This window comes from Oncorhynchus kisutch, linkage group LG8 (assembly GCF_002021735.2).
Source record: "Oncorhynchus kisutch isolate 150728-3 linkage group LG8, Okis_V2, whole genome shotgun sequence".
NCBI lineage: Eukaryota > Metazoa > Chordata > Actinopteri > Salmoniformes > Salmonidae > Oncorhynchus > Oncorhynchus kisutch.
The window spans coordinates 17,531,691-17,552,609 of record NC_034181.2 but is presented as its reverse complement, the minus strand read 5'-3'; the positions used below and the strand labels follow the sequence as shown (position 1 = coordinate 17,552,609).

General features: G+C 42.4%; 2 protein-coding genes across 3 annotated transcripts in view; both read right to left on the bottom strand.

Moving 5' to 3' along the window:
- Nucleotides 1–4,198: 4,198 nt before the first annotated feature.
- On the bottom strand, nucleotides 4,199–9,988 carry myl7 (myosin, light chain 7, regulatory). The gene is made up of 7 exons (XM_020490393.2): nucleotides 9,739–9,988; nucleotides 9,127–9,228; nucleotides 5,374–5,449; nucleotides 5,179–5,283; nucleotides 4,748–4,826; nucleotides 4,591–4,639; nucleotides 4,199–4,390 (listed from the first exon to the last, which is right to left on the bottom strand). The coding sequence occupies exons 1-7, from the start codon at nucleotides 9,739–9,741 to the stop codon at nucleotides 4,286–4,288; spliced, it is 519 nt and encodes a 172-aa protein (XP_020345982.2). The 5' UTR covers nucleotides 9,742–9,988; the 3' UTR covers nucleotides 4,199–4,285.
- Nucleotides 9,989–10,343: 355 nt separating this feature from the next.
- The window catches only part of LOC109896132 (hexokinase-4), a 14,104-nt gene continuing 3,528 nt past the window's right edge, over nucleotides 10,344–20,919 (bottom strand). The window contains exons 1-10 of one of the 2 annotated variants that reach the window (XM_020490394.2): nucleotides 18,952–19,126; nucleotides 17,517–17,679; nucleotides 15,298–15,452; nucleotides 15,028–15,147; nucleotides 14,503–14,598; nucleotides 14,253–14,352; nucleotides 13,914–14,097; nucleotides 12,165–12,320; nucleotides 11,756–11,989; nucleotides 10,344–11,619 (exon numbers count right to left, since the gene is read on the bottom strand). In XM_020490394.2, coding sequence (XP_020345983.1) covers nucleotides 11,472–11,619; nucleotides 11,756–11,989; nucleotides 12,165–12,320; nucleotides 13,914–14,097; nucleotides 14,253–14,352; nucleotides 14,503–14,598; nucleotides 15,028–15,147; nucleotides 15,298–15,452; nucleotides 17,517–17,679; nucleotides 18,952–19,032 — 1,437 coding nt within the window. In that variant the 5' untranslated portion in view covers nucleotides 19,033–19,126 and the 3' untranslated portion in view covers nucleotides 10,344–11,471. Of the gene's footprint in view, nucleotides 11,620–11,755; nucleotides 11,990–12,164; nucleotides 12,321–13,913; nucleotides 14,098–14,252; nucleotides 14,353–14,502; nucleotides 14,599–15,027; nucleotides 15,148–15,297; nucleotides 15,453–17,516; nucleotides 17,680–18,951; nucleotides 19,127–20,919 lie in introns of those variants that run through there. The other variant, XM_031829736.1, reaches the window with a different exon arrangement.

Sequence of the window (20,919 nt, the reverse complement as noted above, 5' to 3'; positions counted from 1 at the left end):
AACATAGACAAAAAGTCATGCGCGTAACAATATCCACAATATCAAAATACACTTAACACAAACAATCCTACATTATGGGGAACAGAGAAATAAATACATATGAATTGATTGGGAAATGAAAGCAGGGAACAAGACAAAACAAATGGATACATGAAAAATGCCGGTAAACGAAAGCCGGTAACGCCGAACGCCGCCCGAACAAGGAGAGGAGCAAACTTCGGCGGAAGTCGTGACACTTAGCTACAGTATACATATCTCCCTGGCATATTACATAATTTATGAAGCAGCATACAAAAAAATGTTGGACTCACATTGTTTTGCTCGGCTCACTTGAACAGGAAGGTGGCGCAGAGGTCCTCCAAGTTAAGTTGTTTTGAGCGCTGCACAAATCTTGCTTCATTGACAGCATGGCCAATATTGAATTTTATAATTTGAAACGTAGAAAAGTGCCCCTTAATCCAAGATTTGGGACCACATAGCCACTGTCACTGATTCCTTCCAAACCACTCGTTGAATTTGCGATTTCCAACTTGTGTTGGATGGCCAATGAGCACCGATATGTTTTATCTATAATTTATTTTCATTATTTCTCTTCCTATGACAAGGATTAATAATGATTTGCCAGTAGATTGTCGACTTGATTCATGATGATGAATGCTAGCTAAGATTGTGAAAGTATGATGTTGACATGATCATTCCAATCAAAGCTACTGTACATATAATATGATTTGAAGTCATTTTATCTGTGGCCAATGACCTTGAGCCTTCTTGGATGGGCACTTCTAATGTAACTCTATGGCAGCACCCAAGGGGCTAGAATTTTCTAAGTCTACGCTTAGACTTGGCGGTGACGTAGTACCCCATGAGTGACAGAACACTGAGCCAATCACGGTGCAACGCTCCATATTTTCTGTTGGCTTGCCCCACCACAGAAAGCACTGAGCTAGGCTGAAACACCTACATTTTGGAGCTGCCTTACTCAAGAAAACAAAAAAGAGACCACGTTTATATGCGGCCTTGTTAACTCAATGATATATATTATTTTTACATAATTTTCAAACTGATATGTGACACGTATTAATGCCAAAATAAAATGCTAAACAGGCAAACTCCCCCCAAAAATATTTTTAATATATATATATTTATTTATTTTTGCAAAAAATGTGGGGCTCAAAACCCAACCTGCCCTGAATGATGGGTCGCACTGTATCATGCTACCAAAACATACATTTATACCAACATTTTAGAATACCCTAGTACCTTCACATGATACTACCGAGTTGTTCAGCCCTACCGTTCTAAAGAACCTGGTAGAGCCTGTTATAAAATATTTATAACGTCTGTTTTTATAAATTAAGTTGAATTTAAGCAACAGCCACTAGTCTCTTGCATGCGCATGTCATATCACGTGTGGCAGCTGTCATCAACCAGCTCTTCGCGTCTATTCCTCCGTCAGTATATATTAAAAAAAAGATTTAGCAGGGATGCAGACCCAGACTCTAATGAGTCTTCTGTTCGATTTTTACATTTGTTACAATGGAGCAGCTCGCTGCTGAGCGAACAATCGCCTGTTATAACCAAGACCACAGATCAGTCTGAGTAGACTTTGCAAGTTCACTGTCATGCAGCGTCTGAGTGTCAGAGAGGGAAAATGGCAGTTTTACAATGTCAGCCAAAACTATGTCATACGTCTTATTTCTGGTGCCTAACGTTTTAAAAGTTGTGTATGAGGGAGACAGAGAGAATGTGTGTGTTAAGGTTTCACGCAGTGTTTTCCCTTTACTGCCACAACGACATGCAGATCATTATGCATGTTTATCACAGGAGGTTGTTGGCACCTTAACTGGGGAGGACGGGTTCGTGGTAATGTCCGGAGTGGAATCAGTGGGATGGAATCAAACATGGTTTCTATGTGTTTGATGCAATTCAATATGTGCCGTTCCAGCCATTATTATGAGCCTTCCTCCCTTCAGCAGCCTCCACTGATGTACAGGTTATTCCTTCCTCCCACTCCTCCAGCCAAATCACAGGTAGGCCAGATGAAAACAGGAAAGTTGTTTTGTACAAGTAATGTTTTGCTTGACACATCAACAAAAACATGCTTTTGATGGAAAACATCCATAGATGCTGTTAGAATGAAATAGCCTAAAATGGTGTGAGACATGGTTTTATTAAATAGTTGTATTATTGTTAAATGTTAATTGACCATTTTAGCAGAGAGAACTTGATGCATTGCAACAATTGCCACACATGGACATGAATCCAAAAATATGTTTTGCTTCATCAGGATGCAACATTTGTTTTAAACAAGATGTCTCCTTTAATTCAACAGAGAGTAAAGATAATTTCACCCACCTTCTCAGATAGGAATCACAGTTCTTGACAGGTTTTGCCTCTTTCTTCACGCCATCTGGTGCCCATGCTATGGATGTATCTATCCCCACATCTACTCTGCCTGCAACTCCAGAAGATATAGGCATCTCTGCTTCTTCTACAACGTTACATCTCACACTGCAAAAACTAAAACATCGTACAAACACCTAAGTCTAGGGACTTAGAAGAGTATAGCTGGTATCCTAAGCCTTGTGTACACATTTGTCCGTCCAGTTCTGCATCTGTTTTGACCAGGAGAATGTGGTGACTGTCTGGCAGTGGAGTTTACAAAAGGGTTTGTTGTTGTATCAACCAAAGCCTAAATGACTGGAACCAGAGTCACATATAAATATATGGCTCTGACTGGAACTACACAGCCTCATTGAAGTGTGGCCCTTTCTCCTGAATGTGCCTAAAAAAAGTCCTATTTGGGGTATTAATCTAAATCTTGCACGCTTTGAGGTGGATATGGATGTGGGAGGGGACTAAGGGGACTAAATATGTTGAATTGAGTATGTTTTGCTTTATTTTATAGTGTTCAGGTGTAGTTTGTAAGTTTTGTTTCCGGTTCCGTGTCAGTCAGCTGTCAGAAACAAGAGTTTGTACAACTATAAAGATGACAACGCTTTCATTGAACTGCAACATCTAAATGTGACCTGGACAGTCGTGAAGAGGGCATGACAAAACCTTTTCCCTCTCAGGAGACTGAAAAGATTTGGCATGGGTCCCCAGATCCTCAAAAAGTTCTACAGCTGCACCATCGAGAGCATCCTGACCTGTTGCATCACCACCTGGTATGGCAACTGCTCATCATCTGTCACACCCTGATCATAGTTTGCTTTGTATGTTTCTATGTTTTGTTTGGTCAGGGTGTGATCTGAGTGGGCATTCTATGTTGGATGTCTTGTTTGTCTGTTTCTGTGTTTGGGCCTGATATGGTTCTCAATCAGAGGCAGGTGTTAGTCATTGTCTCTGATTGGGAGCCATATTTAGGTAGCCAGTTTTGTGTTGGGTTTTGTGGGTGGTTGTCTCCTGTGTCAGTATTTGTACCACACGGGACTATTTCGGGTTTTCACATTTCTTGTTTTGTAGTTTATTCATGTACAGTTTCATTATTAAAGAACCATGAATTATAACCACGCTGCATTTTGGTCCGCCTCTCCTTCCCAGGAAGAATCCCGTAACAGCATCTGCTCAGTAAGGTGCTACATAGGGTAGTGCGTATAGCCCAGTACATCACTGGGGCCAAGCTTTCTGCCATCCAGGACCTCTATACCAGGCGGTGTCTGAGGAAAGCCCATAAAATTGTCAGAGACTCTAGTTACCCAAGTCATAGACTGTTTTCTCTGCTACCGCATGGCAAGCTGTACCGGAGCGCCAAGTCTAGGACCAAAAGGCTCCTTAACATTTTCTAACCCCAAGCCATAAGACTGCTGAACAATTAATCAAATGGCCACCGGACTATTACATTGACACCCCCCCCCCCCCTCCATTTGTTTTGTACACTGCTGCTACTCGCTGTTCATTATCTGTGTATAGTCACTTCACCCCCACCTACATGTACAAATGACCTCAACTAAATGGTACCCCCGCACACTGACTCGGTACCTGTATCCCCTGTATATAGGCTCGTTATTGTTATTTTATTGTGTTACTTTATATAATTTTTTACTTTAGTTCATTTGGTATACTCTTCTTGAACTGCACTGTTGGTTTAGGGCTTGTAAGTAAGCATTTCACGGTAATACACTTGTTGTATTCGGCCAATGTGACAAATAAAGTTTGATTTGTTTTGAAACAAGCCTAAACATTTCACAGACAGGTGTTGATTTTTAAAATTTTCTTTAGTGTATTGGCAAAAGACGAGCACAGAGGAGATTACAGTTCTGCCCTATCAGGTGTCAGAAGGTCTTTAGGACTCCTCCTTCTCGTCTCCGTGTGTGATGATGTAACACAGTGACTTGTAGTCGATGTTGCCGGCCACGTCAATTGGAGCCACAGAGAAGGCCTGGTCCACCTGAGGATTTCATCAGGAGAGGACAGTGGGGTTAGGCAACTCATTGGGAACGGATCAAAATAAATGTCAACAGATATTGATTCTACTGTCCTTGTAGGACTGTACTACTGATTGAATTATTGATCCCTCTCTCTCTCTAGTAATTTGTCAACTGTGTGATTTTAAAAAAAGGAGGTAAGAAGGAGTTAGACATTACCAACCTCATCTGCTGTGAATTTATCAGCCTGGTTCATCAATAATCGTCTAAACCTAAAAACAATTTTTTTTGAAAAGACAGAACAAATCGAATAAACTAACATTATACTCTACGTCATTGTACAGTTTGGCAAACTAGGAAGAGATTCAAATGATACTGACTCATCCTTGTTGACGAAGCCTGTGCCGTTTGGGTCAAAGAGCTTGAAGGCAGCGAGGATGGTGTCCTCGGGGTCTGTGCCTGTAGGGGGAGAGTCACGGTATATTCCATCGTTCAGCTAGCACGGACACACATACACACACACACACACACACACACACACACACACACACACACACACACACACACACACACACACACACACACACACACACACACACACACACACACACACACACACACACACACACACACACACACACACAATCCAGCCTAATAGCCAACAGTATAACCCACATTATATGACATAACATCATAACATTGATATCAGGACATTCATACAGAGGAAACACTGATGAATGACTGTCCCTATGGCAAGAGACTCAGCCTTCTAATTGTGAAGTAGATTGTGTGAGATGCCGAGGGTTCTCACCATTGAGTTTCTCCCCAAACAAAGAGAGGAAAACGGTGAAGTTGATGGGACCCTTCCCCTCGTTCAACATCTCATCCAGCTCCTCATCCTTTACGTTCAACTTTCCTGGGAAACAAAAAAACAAATGATTGTACCAACATATGCACATGAACGCATGCACACAGACACACACACATTTGTAAAGAGACTGAATACCTAGCTGTCCATAGGTTTCCCTCAGATCCTGTTTTTTGATGACACCATCTCTGTCTTGGTCAATACAGCCGAAAGCCTGGAGACAGACACAGTACAACCGTAAGTTAGTAACAGTGGTGTAAGGTAACTAGTACAAATACTTTGAAGTGCTACTTAATATTTTTGAGAACTTTTACTTTTACTTCAATACATGATCCCTGACATCCAAAAGTACTTGTTACATTTCGATAGCAATATAATCCATTTCACGCACCTATCAATATAACAAGTTATGTTGCACTATATTGGATCACTCCAATATGGTATCCTTCCACACAGCAGCATACATTCCAAGTAAGGAATGCAGATTATTCCTGTGTACCTGGTAGTGCTGAGGCTGACCCTCTTAAATAGCTGTCGCCGCACTACTTCCTCCTCTTCCTATTTTTCGTCTCATTCCAGAGTGGATTCGCTTGGTAAGAGCTCTATGTTATAGTGTATGGGGGCAGAAGTATAACCACAGCTATTCAATAGCTTGGAGCAGCTAGCTAGCCTCTCCATCTGGGTGCTCTACTGCCCCCCCTCCCCACTTGTTTGGCTTGTGTCATCTCGTTTGGGTTTTGTCGTTGTTTGTATTACTTGTGACAGAGTGTACCAACAAGGGGTGATAATCGGTTTAGTCTCTGAGGGTTTGTCTTAGTAGACTGTGTGACTTGTCTATCCACCGGAACCCTCTTCGGTTTTAGCCTTCGGGTTTGGCGACCACGCCTACCCCGCAAGATCGGGAGACTGTGTGTTTTGCACCAGCGGACTGGCAGTTCTCACATGATAGTGAGCTAGGTGTCGCGAGGCACCACGTTTTCATCTCTCACAAGGCGCAGCTAAACACCTTCTTCACTCACTTTGAGGATAACACAGTGCAGCTGACACTGGCTGCTCCAGAGGACTGTTAGCTCTCGTTCTCCGTGGCCGACGTGAGTAAGACATTTAAGAGGGTTAAGCTCTCGCAAGGCTGCCAGCCCTGACGGCATCCCTAGCCACGTCCTCAGAGCATGCACAGACCAGCTGGCTGAAGTGTTTGTGGACATATTCGATCTCTCCCTATCCCAGTCTGCTGTCCCCACTTGCTTCAAGATGTCCACCATTGTTCCTGTACCCAAGAACGCAAAGGTAACTGAACTAAATGACTATCGCTCCGTAGCACTCACTTCTGTCATCATGAAGTGCTTTGAGAGGCTAGTTAAGGATCATATCACCTCCACCTTACCCGACACCCTAGACCCACTGCAATTTGCATACTGCCCCAATAGATCCATGGATGATGCAATTGCTATCGCACTGCACACTGCCCTGTCCTGTCTGCACAGGAGGTATATCTATGTAAGAAAGCTGTTCATGGACGACATCTGAGCTTTCAACACCATAGTACCATCCAAGCTCATCATTAAACTTGGGGCCCTGGGTCTGAACCCCACCCTGTGCAACTGGGTCCTTTACATCCTGATGGACAGCCACAAGGCGGTGAAAGTAGGCAACAACACCTTCACTATGCTGGTCCTCAAAACTGGGGCCTCACAAGGGTGAATGCTCGGCACCCTCCTGTACTCCCTGTTCGCCCATGACTCCGTGGCCATGCACACCTCCAACTCAATCATCAAATTTGCAGAGGACACAACAGTGATAGGCCTGATTACCAACAATGATGAGTCAGCCTACAGGGAGGAGGTGAGGGCCCTGGCAGAGTGGTGCCAGGAAAATAACCTCCCCCTCAACAAAACGAATGAGCTAATCATGGACTTCAGGAGACCGCAGAGGGAGCACGCCCCAATCCACATTGACTGTGGTCGGTAAAAAGCTTCAAGTTCCTCGGCGTTCCTCGGCTTTCCTTGGAGTACACATCACTGACAATCTGAAATGGTCCACCCACACAGACAATGTGGTAAAGAAGGCGCAACAGCACTTCTTCAACCTCAGGAGGCTGAAGAATTTCACCTTGGCCCCTCACTGGTACGGCATCTGTACCGTCCACAACCACAGGACTCTCCAAAGAGTGAAGCGGTCAGCCCAACGCATCACCGGGGGCACTCTGCCTGCCTTCCAGGACATCTACAGCACCTGGTGTCATAGGAAGGCCAAGAAGATCATCAAAGACCTCAGCCACCCGAGCCACTGCCTGTTCACACCGTTAACATCCAGAAGGTGAGGGGGGGTACAGGTGCATCAAAGCTGGGACCAAGAGACTGAAAAACAGCTTCTATCTGAAGGCTGTTAAATAGCCGGCCTCCGCCCAGTACCCTACCCTGAACTTAGTCACTGTTACTAGCCGGCTACCACCCAGTTACTCAACCATACATCTTAGAGGCTGCTGCCCTATGTACAGACATGGAACACTGGTCACTTTAATAATGTTTACATACTGTTTAACCCATTTAAAATGTATATACTGTATTCTAGTCAAGTCCATCCTTTTCAACTATTGCTGTACATATAGTATTCATATAGTATTCAGATATACTATATAGTCTATCCACATACTGTCCATCATTTCTATACATCCCAACCACAGGTTGGTGGCACCTTAATTGAGGAGGAACCGCTCATGGTAAGGCTCCCCAAATACAGGTGTGCTAAGCTTGTAGCGTCATGTCCAAGAAGTCTCAAGGCTGTAAATGCTGACAACGGTGCTTCAACAAAGTACTGAGCAAAGGGTCTGAGTACTTTTGTAAATGTGCTATTTCAGTTTTTGTTTTTTTTCATAAATTTTCAAAAAAATATTGAATCAATTTTAGAATAAGGCTGTGATTTAATAAAATGTGAAAAATTCAAGGGGTCTGAAGATTTTCTGAATGCTCTGTATGTATAGAGAAGTGCTTGTGTTCCTAGCTCCAACAGTGCAGTAATATCTAACGCACAAATCTAAAAGTGAACGAATGGAATTAAGAAATAGAGAAATATTAGGACGAGCAATGTCGGAGTCCAGAGTATGTATATATTTAGATGCACCTGTACAGGTGGACCTGTTTGAAACTCAGGAAAACACAAATTTCCCCAGCTGGTTCTTGATGGCCGAGACCACCATGGTTCAGCCTCCTGTTGTCCCTCTTGTCGGGGACTCCATGGCAGCTGTCCCTGAGGCCCAACCTGCTCTTTCAGACACTGTGGCATCCGGACCCGCACCGCCTCCAGCTTTGGGCTCGGCCTCTGAAAGGCGTTAGTGGACCAGTCTAACCGTGGTCACATACGTAACCTTTGTCATCCCTAGCGCCTCTTAACTGGCATACTCAATAAACACAAATACAGCATTTGTAAATTATGTTTGAGTTTTGAAGTGTGTCCCTGACTGTCCCGAAAATAAATCTTGTCTTTTCATATGCTTCATATAAGAAATTTGATGTGTAGAATTTACTTGTACTTTTACTCAAGAATGACAATTAAATATTTTTTCCACCACTGTACTTAAGTCCATTTAAAACAGATACTTTTAGACTTTTATTCAAGTAGAATTTTGCTGGGTGACTTTCCCTTTTACCTGAGTCATTTTCTATGAAGGTATCTTCGCTTTTACTCAAGTTTGATAATTGAGTCGTTTTTTCACCAGTGGTTATATTGCTTTTGTTTGGTTTTACCTTCATCATAAAATAAATACTTATTATCCAAATGTATTTATCACTTATATTTAAAGCAGTTTCCTCTGATGTCTAATGTCTATGAACCAGCAATCCAAACTACCAATATAGCACTTTTGTGAATTAGACAGTGAAAGTGCAACTATACCTCCTTAAACTCCTGTATCTGGGACTGTTCGAACATGGAGAAGACATTGGAGCAGCTCTTCTGGGCTCCTCTCTGTCTCTTATTAGCAGCCTTCTTACTGGCCTGAGAAACCAGGACAAATAGACAGACACATGATCTTTGCTGTCACTCAGTCTGACCAGAGTGAGAGGAGAGAGGGAGTCAAACAAAAGCACTGACATCAACATGTAATAATTGAACCATGTATTCTACGTGAAAGAGTATTGAGTGATGAATTCAAACATGTCACATACATTTTAGCCTCTTCTTCTTACACTAAAACATCCTAGTTTTACTTGACCAAGGTCATCCAAAGTCAGTATGATTTAAATTCAATTCAGCATGTTTTACTTTCTAAGGACTTATATTTGTAATCAAAACAGTAGGATATTATAAAAGGGCTTTGAACACTGTAAAAGGAGGTCCAATAGAAAGCTAACACCAGATTTACTCCCTACATAGTCAAAAACGCTTCTAATATTGTATCACAACAATTAACTCCATTCCAGATCAATATTACAGAGATATATTGCTCAAAAGAAAAGTTAGATGGCAAACGATGAATAGTATGGAGAATGTCATTTTTCTACTCACCATGTCTGTGTGTGGTGCGATGTCTCTCTTGGTCCAGGACTATGTGTGATTAGTGGGGAGGGTTCATATGTATGGCCCATGTTATCTTCTGCCCTCCTATAATAAGCCTGCAGTGGGTGCCATAGTCCCTTACATGGCCATCTCTAACCTCTCTCTGTGGGAACACGATAAGGACCCAAGGACCAGGATTCCACTGGGGTGGTATAAGGAGATAGGGAGAGATATAGTGCAGGGGGGAGGGGTGATACAATGAGAGAAGAGAAGGGAGAGAGAGAGAGAGGGGAGGTGGATGTGCAGAGATACGGTGAGAGCGGGGATGGCGGGGTATGGCAAATGAGGAGGTGGGATTTAGAGGATTGTGGGTATTATGTGATGCAATAGTAGTCAGTCAAATCTGTACCGATGAAGAGTTGAGATGTTACCCATTGGTATGGCTGTTGTTTATACTCTTATTTCAGTTGTGTTGGGTGTTTGCCTGATTTTGTGTTACTCACCTACTCTTAGACTTGCTGAACAGAAACGTTACAGTTCTTTATGACACCAAAGTATGTGGTCATGTACAGCAAAAGCCTAAATGTTTTATGATGATAGACACACAAAATATATATTTTTTTATAGCAACTTTATTTACAATAAACAAAGCACATTCTCATTCTTAGATATACATATTAGCAATTAAGACCTAAACTCGTCATACATACCTTTTATAAAGAAGCATTTCATTTCCCACTAACAGTAAGTGAAAGACTAAACTGCAATACATTTGAAACATATAAATCCTTTACTTTTGAGTTACTGTATCTAAGGACATCAGCAAACTGAAAACATACAGATATTATAAATCAATGTCAATGCATTTCACATGAACGTTATATTACAGTACTAACCAGGCTTCAAACACCTGCAATCGGTGGTAGCTTGAGAACGTGTTATAATAAGGGTTCAGTACTTGCTCTGACACACCACCTGTGCATTGTGGGTACTCCAGGAAATTTACAGAGACTCTGTATAATACTGTACACTAGGAAAAATACTGATTTAACCTGCCTCTTTGTTTTCCATAGTGTGTGTGCTGTGTGGTAGGGTTATATGTCAGTACAATGAGTTCTCCACACATATATTCCCTCTCTCACCAGTGAGGAGGGATGCTTTACTCTGTGAGAGCCTCGAAAAAAGGGTTGGGTGACCTTAGATGGGAGGGGGTTCTTAATTGGACAACAGTCCATCCTCTCCTCGACTCTTCTGTCCTCCTCTCCTGTGTGACCTGGAAACCGATAAGTGGTCAAGGAGAGAGTTAATTTGTTTGTAGGCGAACAGAGGAGTGTCCTCCTCACTTCTATAGCTTCCTCTCGCGAAGGATACTCAAGTGCATCCTCCGCGGCAGAGTTTTGAAATCTGCCCCCTTTGATTCAGCTGTTGTTCACTTGGAGGAGAAAGCATGCACATATTTCAAAACAATAATTGTAGTTTTATCTATAAAATGTCTAGCACAACTAGCTACATTAGTTTTTACTACTTTACGCCTCTGTAAACGTCATTTGTTTCCATGTTTCCTCCCTTCCTCTCCTCGATTACCGTTGACCTTTTTCAAAAGGAGGCGAGGTGAGGATGGAGGAGAGGATGCGAGTTGAGCAAAACCAATTGAGATTCTCCAGAGTCATTTACTGTAGGGGTTCAGTTCAGCCTGGTTCACCTGTATCACCCCCTATAGGTGGGAGGCTGTTACGACCCTCTCACTGTGTCAGCATGCACGCTGCCATCTTACAGGCTACTGCAGAGATAAGTGCTGCCCCCCGGCCACTCCCTTCCTCTGATTGGATGAAGGTGATGTCACAGTGAGGCGTCAGCTCACGTACAACTTTGTGGAACCTGTCTTGGAAACTGTGGAGGGAGATCATCATCAGGGTTAGAATAAAAATCCATCACATTTTTACTAGATATGACTAGCATCATTTGTATGTTACAGACTTAGTGACCCTCTGTCTCTCTCTCTCTGCCTCTCCCTCCCCCTCCTCACCAGGGGTGGAGTTTGTAGACGGAGCCGTCAACGCCCACGGTGATCTTCAGCACCTCCTGGCTGCGGCGTTCTCTCATGCGATTGATTACGGCGGCTAACCCCGCTCCACACATATGTGCTGCCCGCGTGGACACGCTCTCACACGCCAGACGCACTATGTCACAGTCCATCTCCGAGGGCAACACACCCAGCGTGGACAGGATGTTGTAGATCTGCTTCCTGTCACCAGAGTCACTGAGAAACACACAGGGTGAGAATACACACAACATTTACTAAGGAACCAAGACTTACTGAGCGTAGCTTTACTGTCTCACACAGAAGACAGTCACTGACACAAACTGTGTTGCTGTAATTCTAATAGTGTTGACAGATGTTATTGTCATTTCACAGTTGTGTCTTGACCCCTCACCTCTCTATCTGGGAGACGTAGCGCGTATCAAAGCTGCCGCGAGTCTTCAGCAGGTCAGAGGCTTCACCGTTAAACAGCAGCTCTTCATTCACCAGCTTCAACAATACCACCCTCACCAGCTCTCCCATGTACTTCCCACTGATCAACTTCTCGTAGCTACAGACAGATGGAGGGGAGGGGGGGAGACAGTAGAGGGAAGCCGCAGGGCAGAGGAGGTGGATGGAGAGAGAGTCGTGCGTCACATAACACGTGAACCTATATATATATCCCTGTCATCATAATTTCCCAGCTAGGCTGAAGAATAAGAAGGATTGCAAAGCAGGAGAGCGATCTCTCCATCTCTCTGTCGTTGTGAGTGGAGAGAGAGATAAAGTGCTAGGGTGAGTGAGGCTCAGCTCCTTGGTTGCCTGTGTGAAGAGACTGTCAGAGCAAACGGTAAACAGCCATTAGCCTGGTTGAGCACTGGACAGGAGCTCATTAATTCTGACCCTGACGTATGTGGGCCTGCCACTGGCCACAGCCAGGAAAACAACCTGGTTACCTAGCGACCACACAGGCTGTAGGTCAGTCAGGTGAGCGTCATAGACAGGTGAGGGAGAGAACGAGAGAGAGAGAGGCACGTTTCTACCTGTGCTTATCCTCAGGCTGCATGTGCAGTGTGTCACAGAAACATGTGCAGTGTGTCACAGAAACATGTGCAGTGTCACAGAAACATGTGCAGTGTGTCACGGAAACATGTGCAGTGTGTCACAGAAACATGTGCAGTGTGTCACGGAAACATGTGCAGTGTGTCACAGAAACATGTGCAGTGTCACAGAAACATGTGCAGTGTGTCACAGAAACATGTGCAGTGTCACAGAAACATGTGCAGTGTCACAGAAACATGTGCAGTGTGTCACAGAAACATGTGCAGTGTGTCACAGAAACATGTGCAGTGTGTCACAGAAACATGTGCAGTGTCACAGAAACATGTGCAGTGTGTCACAGAAACACGTGCAGCTCTCAGAAACACATTGGACTTTTACTTACTTTGACCTTCTAAGAATGTCTGGATACACGTGCAGTATTAGCTGGAACTACTGGTAAAAAATATAGTGAAAGCAGGTGCTTCCACACAGGTGTTGCAATTAAAACATCCCATCATGCTTAGGGTCATGTATAAAAAATGCCCAGTTACCCATTATTTTGTCTACCATGGCTAGAAGAAGAGATCTCAGTGACTTTGAAAGAGGGGTCTCAGGGTGTGTATGTGCATGTGTGTGTGTGTGTGTGTGTGTGTGTGTGTGTGTGTGTGTGTGTGTGTGTGTGTGTGTGTGTGTGTGTGTGTGTGTGTGTGTGTGTGTGTGTGTGTGTCTCAGTCACCAGATCTCAACCCAATGAAACACTTATGTGAGATTATGGAGCGGCGCCTGAGACAGTGTTTTCCACCACCATCAGCAAAACACCAAAAGATGGAATTTCTCGTGGAAGAATGGTGTCACATCCCTCCAATAGAGTTCCAGACACTTATGCCAAGGTGCATAGAAGCGGTTCTGGTGGCTTGTGGTGGACCAATGCCCTATGAAAACACTTTATGTTGGTGTTTCCTTTATTTTGGCAGTTACCTCTAGGTACTACTTTCAAGAATCGATTCATTTAGCCACTTTTATGTCTATGAAATGTTTAATCACCAGTGGAGATTGGAACACCGCCTAAACTTAGAAGGGCCTGGTTGATTATTTGTGAAACAGACAGCTCTCCAGTACTCACAGTTGTTGTCCAGGGTTGATTGATGTCTCATCCACCACCCTGTCGTACTCCAGTCTGAATTCCTCCAGCTCTCCGTTGGCACCGAAGGCCCCCCACTCTGTGTTCACACACATCCTCCCCTCTTCTCCCTCCACCAGCTCCACTGTCCTCATCTCCTCCATGTAGCATGCGTTACACCCAGTACCTGGGGACAGGACAATGCTCATATTACACTTGATTTGTGTGTTGTATTACAGACAAACACCAACATAGTTGGCTTTAAAGAGGGGTAGAGTAGGTGGTAGGTAACAGGAGATTAGTGGATGAGCAATCAATGTGTGTGTGTTTGTGTGTCCTCACCCACAATCATTCCCACTTCGCAGCTGCGGTCCTCATAGTAGCAAGATATCATGGTAGCAACTGTATCGTTCACCATGGCAACTACATCCATCTCAAAGTCCTGAAGAGTAAAGGAACATTTCAGTACAGATCTATTTACATGAATCTACTGCGCATGTTTTACAAATGTCTCATAGCATGTCTATCATAACATATTTATAATTGTGTGTATCGTAAACATAGAATCCTTATCCTGTAGTAAAAACCCTACCCCTCTCCTCTTGATGGCATCTCTCAGTAGTCCCACCACGTTGTTACCCTCGGCTCCAGAAGCCTTGAACCCTTTGGTCCAGTTCAGTAGGATGCCCTGGGAGGAACACACAGGTTAGAGTTAAGGGTAGGGTTGGTAGCAGGGCTCAGAGGAGGCTGGTAGGCTGCCCCTGAACAGGCAGTTAACCCACTGTTCCTAGGCCGTCATTGAAAATAAGAATTTGTTCTTAACTGACTTGCCTAGTTAAATAAAGGTAAAAAATAAATAAATAAATAAATAAAATAGGATGACAGGCTTATTGTAATGTCTGGAATTGAGTAAATGGAACAGTCAACCTTGTGGTGTCCATATGTTTGATGTGTTTGATACCATTCCAGCCATTACAATGAGCCCGTCCACTTATAGTTCCTCCCACCAGCCTCCTCTGACAGACACTAACTCAGACAATCAGATAGTCACTGAGGTCAACTCTCTAATCTGAAGTCTCTAAACTTGTGTGGATCTTGTACTTAGTCCATATCATACCTTGTCTATGTCCTCATGTCGTACGGGGAAGGAGAAGGTGAAACCCAGAGGAAGCTTCCTGTGTTTGATGTGGTGTCTGTCCAGGAAGTCCGATATACACTCTGCAATGTAGTCAAAGAGCTGAGAAGAGAGAGGGAGGGAAGAGGGAAAAGGAGAAAGAGGGGAAGACGGAGAAATGGAAAGACAGGATTTATGGGACACTAATTACACTGGTCAGCACAGTGCACTTCTGAGTGAACACTTCTAAGTACACTAGTGCTGCACGCTCACCATCTCAGCCGTGCCTGTCATTGCGTCTTCAGGGATGGAGTACATCTGGTGTTTGGTCTCCACCTTCCACCCCCTCTCCTCATCCTCCCCCACCTTCACCAACATCACACGGAAGTTAGTCCCCCCCAGGTCCAGGGCCAGGAAATCCCCCACCTCTGACACAGCGCAGCATAGAGAAGGTTGTCAAAAAGGATCAAACACACACTCACACAACCAGGGTTTTTTGGAATACAGTTTTATTGTGGAATATTGTATTTTAAAAAGCCCTAGACACTGAATGTAAACTAGATCTAATAAGAAATGTAATGTTCTTTCATGTACCATTCGGTACAAATAGACTAGCTATCATGAATTGACATTGTTATTTCACAAGAAGGCATTGAATAAATGGGTTGTTGAACCAAATCAGTGGCTTATGCGAAGTGTAACTTGGTCAAAAAAAACTTCCTAACTTCACAAACTTCATAAACTTCATAAAAAACATGTTTTCCAATCTCAAGAGGTAAAAAACAATCAAGTTGACTATAGTAAGTGCCTATAAAGAGCCAAATAAAGTAAGTGTTTAATGTAACAGGTTTGACTGTAACAGGGTTGGTGATTTCATCTTAAATCAGCCATAAATATGCTTGTGACAGGGAGAATGGAAGCTGTGTGCAACAGTGAGGGGCAATTGAATGCAAGCTTATTTTCTTAGGGGAAATTGTTAAAACCTTTCTAGCCTGTATGGGTAACAGGGTTGACGTGTTATGCCCGACCCGCTCAGTTTTCCACCACAAGACACCAGAAAATTGCCAAAATGTTTAAAACCAGCTCACCTTTTTTTAACATTTTTTTAATATGATTTTAAATGTTTCTATAAAATAAATGTTTATAAAGGAATAATTTCACCACATTAAAACAAGAGTTCAGTTCACGTTACAGGGTTGACCTTAAAATGAGGGACCAATGTGAATTAATCAGTAATCACATGAAATAATTAATAATCTTCAGAAATGACTGTCAAAGCAACAAAATAACTAAAGTATTACATTGTTGGTGAAAACTTTGAGAAATGTTGTGGGGAAGTGGGTTAAAACCTTCCTAGAAGTCAGAGGATGTGACTTCTATTTCATATTGAAATTCAGATAAGTTGAATTCTCTTAGTTGTCTATATTAAAGGGCACTTCATTTAAAAACCTCTAGGGAATCGGTGTCCCTATACCGGGACGGTTGCAATAATTTGTGCTAATGTAATTAACATGACACTTGTAAGTAACAGCAAACTTTCCAGGACATAGACATGTCTTATATGGGCAGAAAGCTTACATTCTTGTTAATCTAACTGCACCGTACAATTTACAGTAGTTATTACAGTGAAAAAATACCATTGTCTTGTTTGAGGAGAGTCCACAACAACAAAAAATGTATCATGGCAACTGGTTTGATACATTCACCTCTGAAGGTAAATAATGCACTTACATTCTGTAATCTTGCTCTGATTTCCCAGAGATAAAATGTAGCGTAGTTTTGTTTCATAAAATACTTTTTTATATTCAGATGTAGGAACTGGGTTCTACAGTCTCTGGCTCCACACCCATCCCGCATGGCCATCTAGATGTGTGAAAATTAGTGTATAAGCTAATGATCCATCATGTAGGACTTTCCTTGAAGTGTGTAAACTTACAAAAATGATATGGTAATACAAAGTGTATGTTCTCTATAGCTATGTACTTGAAAATGTATCAATTGACCAATTCGGCACGTTTGGGCAGACTTGATACAAAATATTGTCCAGTATTGCAATGCTTCACTGGATCAATCTGAAACTTTGCACACACACTGCTCCCATCTAGTGGCCAAAATCTAAGTTGCGCCTAAACTGCAATATTATATTATGGCCTTTTGCTTGCATTTCAAAGATGATACATTTTTTGTTTTATAGAAAAAGTTTTTTTGTTTGTATTATCTTTAACCAGATCTATTGTATTATATTCTCCTACATTCATTTCACATTTCCACAAACTTCAAGGTGTTTCCTTTCAAATGGTATCAAGAACATGAATATCCTTGCCTCAGGTCCTAAGCAGTTAGATTTGGGTATGTCATTTTAGGGGTCTGATCCTTTAATATAACAGGCTTTTAAAAATGCAATATTGGTGCACAATTTCTACTTAAAATATGAAAGATACGCCAAAGGCACTCATTTCGTTAAGCGACCCAAATGAGGTAAATGCCTCTACCTGATCCCTCAGGAGTGGAGTAGACGTAGGTGGGCAGCATTTTGACGCTAGACTCCTGGTGCGTCTCTACACGCAGTCCCCGGTCCATCTCCCTCATCATCCTCTTCATCACCTCCTTCAACTGCTCCTTCTTCAACCTGAACTCCGACAGAATCTGCTCCACCTGGGGAGGGAGGGACGAACAGGGTCAGAGCAGGTCTCATTCATAAAATACCTTTAGAATAGAATAACATTATTTCCCCCCAAGGAAACGTCAGGTGTGGCATTTCTCAAGCCCAAGGACACTTTACATACGTCACAGATAAAGTACAGCAGGGGTTCCCAAACTGTTGTAATCAACGGTCAATGTTAACTCTTTAAGTTGAGTCTATGACAGTCTATTACAAATCAGTCTGATAGTACTTGTGATGGTATTTCAATCTGAAGGAAGTATGGTTTGAATTGACTGAAATGCATCAGAAAGGTATTGGGAAGTTCAGAAGATCACCAGGCTATAATGTTGTAGAAACTTCTGTGTAGAAAAGAACGTTATCATTGATGTTATTTTCCCCCCAGTCTGATTTAGTGCCTGGTCTTATCCACTCTGTTCTAATGTGTCCCTTGCAGCTTGTGGGATTGTAGAGGGAAACAGAAGACACATACGTGTTCCTTATCTTTCAGTGATGGGGTCATAATATTTTGTAACTTAAGTGAGCCACATTTGTAGGAAGAAAACAGAAACCGCTCTGTTATTACAACTGCATCTAGCGGCTACCGGAGGTTACTGACGTAACCCCGGTTCTATGAACCAAGCACCATTTTTTACATTTGATTTCAGAGTTTTTCTCGCGAACCAATTTTAAATCAGGTGACCCCACATGGGTCGTGAACCCTAGTTTGGGAAACGATGGAGTACATAATCTATAGCACAATAAAGCAAATATTGAAAAAAGAGTTGTGTAGGAGAGTAAGGGATAATGAAGATTTAATATTTCACTTCAGCCCTTGCTCTCCATTTTTGTTCATCTAAAATGTGACCTGCTGACAAACATTGAAAACAAATAAAATAAAATGTAATAAGTTGAAAGTAAAAGAAGTTGCTATTTGCAGTATGCCCTGTTTGATGGTTGCCACCAAGACACACAGAATTTCATCCAGCTATTTCACAAAGAGGACAAAGTAGTGAACTGAACATCTGACAAAGCTTCTCACCCATAATTTCTTCTCAAACACGGGGCAGTCTGTGTGTGAAGACGAGTTAATTCAGACAACATTCATGCAGAACAGTATGAGTAATAATAGTAGTCAAATTATAACATAATTAAGGCAATAATGTACAAATTATTTGAAAATCAATTCAAGTAACTCCAACCTAAGTAAACTATTCTGACGTTAAAACCTAGACTGGATACCAAAATTAGTTCTCATCTAAACTCTTCAGAAATGTGTGTCTTACCATGAGGGCTGTCTCTAGCACAGAGCTGAGGTTGCAAGGCATCTTCCCCATCTGGCCCGTGTAGGAGCTGACACACGGCATCTTTTCTAGCCTTACAAATGACTCTCCGTGTGTATCTAGGTGTATGGAGAGTGTGAGTCTGCAGAGCCAGTGGACTGTAAATACAGTTGAATGAGGACCTCAGCTGTTTTTATGCCCCGGTTAAAAGGGGCTGGCCTGGAGAAGATGGTGGCCTCTGTACACACACAAACACCCACACCCTAATGCCTCATCCCATCTGGCCAAGGTCATATGGTCAGATGAAATATCTATGACCTGATTTCAGGAGAGCTATAGACTGAGTGTACAAGACTGACCAGGTGAATCCAGGTGAACGCTATGATCCCTTATTGATGTCACTTGTTAAATCCACTTCAATCAGTTTAGATGAACGGAAGGAGACAGGTTAAATAATGATTTTTAAGCCTTGAGATAATTGAGACATGGATTCAGAGGGTGAATGGGCAAGACAAAATATTTAAGTGCCTTTGAACAGGGTATGGTAGTAGGTGTCAGGCACACCAGTTTGAGTGTGTCAAGAACTGCAACGCTGCTGGATTTTTCACACTCAACAGTTTCCTTGTGTATCAAGAATGGCCCGTGTGTATCAAAAATCTAGCCAACTTGACACAACTGTGGGAAGCATTGGAGCCAACATGGTCCAGCATCCCTGTGGAACGCTTTTGACACCTTGTAGAGTCCAGGGCCCGACGAAATGAGGCTGTTCTGAGGGCAAAAGGGCTGCAACTCAAGGAAGGTGTTCTTAATGTTTTGTACACTCAGTGTATATTATGCCTTTCTATTATCATCACAGGTCAATTTGATTTGCTGTGACTAAATCTGTCACATGTGTAATGGCCAACAAGATCTCAATGTTTTACCAATTTGAATAAAGATTCTGGCTGGTAATGACAAACCCCAAAAGCAGACTAACTAAATAAACGCCTCAGACAGAGGTAAATGTTGATCTAAACTAAAAACCACTGAAAATACATACAGCTAAACTATTTTTGTTGCTTTTCCAACAGAATGTTTAATTCCATTAAGTTAATTTCCGATCTGTATCTATGCGATGACCTGACTTTTATTTAGTAGAACAGATAACGCAATTTGACCTAGAAATAGTTGAAATGCAGATTATTGTCTTTGCTTTGAAAGCGTGGCAGATATGTGACCTGTATCAGTGGGTTTAAGAGTAGCCTATGTCGTTGGGTTCAACATGCACATGATTTGTGCCTGTATACGTGTACCTAGGCAGATCAGATACTGGTCGATGCAGGTTAATTTTGCGTTACTCAAAGTCTATCATTATTTAACTAGATAAATATACATCTAAATTTAGCACACTGCAAAGTTGAATGGCCCATAAAATCAATAATGGAGCTTTGTAGGCAAAGGGTTCCTGTGCTTATCACTCAAAGGTTATCAAAAACTGCTCCAAAAATAGCCGTGGTGACCCTTTCCTCGGTGCCAGGACCTCCTGGTTTCAGAGTAAATGCATCAATAATCCAGACATACAAGTTGACACACACTGGGTCCACTACAATTCTTCTTATCAGTAGACTGTTAAGAGATTTGGCCAAACCTTGAACTGCAAATTAAGAACGTCTGAATTTAGTTCATTCAAACATTCTTTATTCTCTAACAGTATAAACTTGTGTAATAATTCATAAATCATTCAAGTTTGATTGAACATACACACAGATACAGACACACACACACACATACTCACACAGATACAGACACACACACACACAGATACAGACACACACACACACAGATACAGACACACACAGATACAGACACACACACACACACAGATACAGACACACACTCACACAGATACAGACACACACAGATACAGACACACACACACACACACAGATACAGACACACACACTCACACAGATACAGACACACACACACACA

What these genes read in the sequence shown, in the direction of transcription:
- myl7 (XM_020490393.2), bottom strand. An exon ending in GTTTGGGGAGAAACTCAATG is followed by an intron (nt 4,827 to 5,178) that starts GTGAGAACCCTC and finishes CTCCCCCTACAG; the next exon opens with GCACAGACCCCGAGGACACC. An exon ending in ATAAATTCACAGCAGATGAG is followed by an intron (nt 4,391 to 4,590) that starts GTTGGTAATGTC and finishes TGAAATCCTCAG; the next exon opens with GTGGACCAGGCCTTCTCTGT.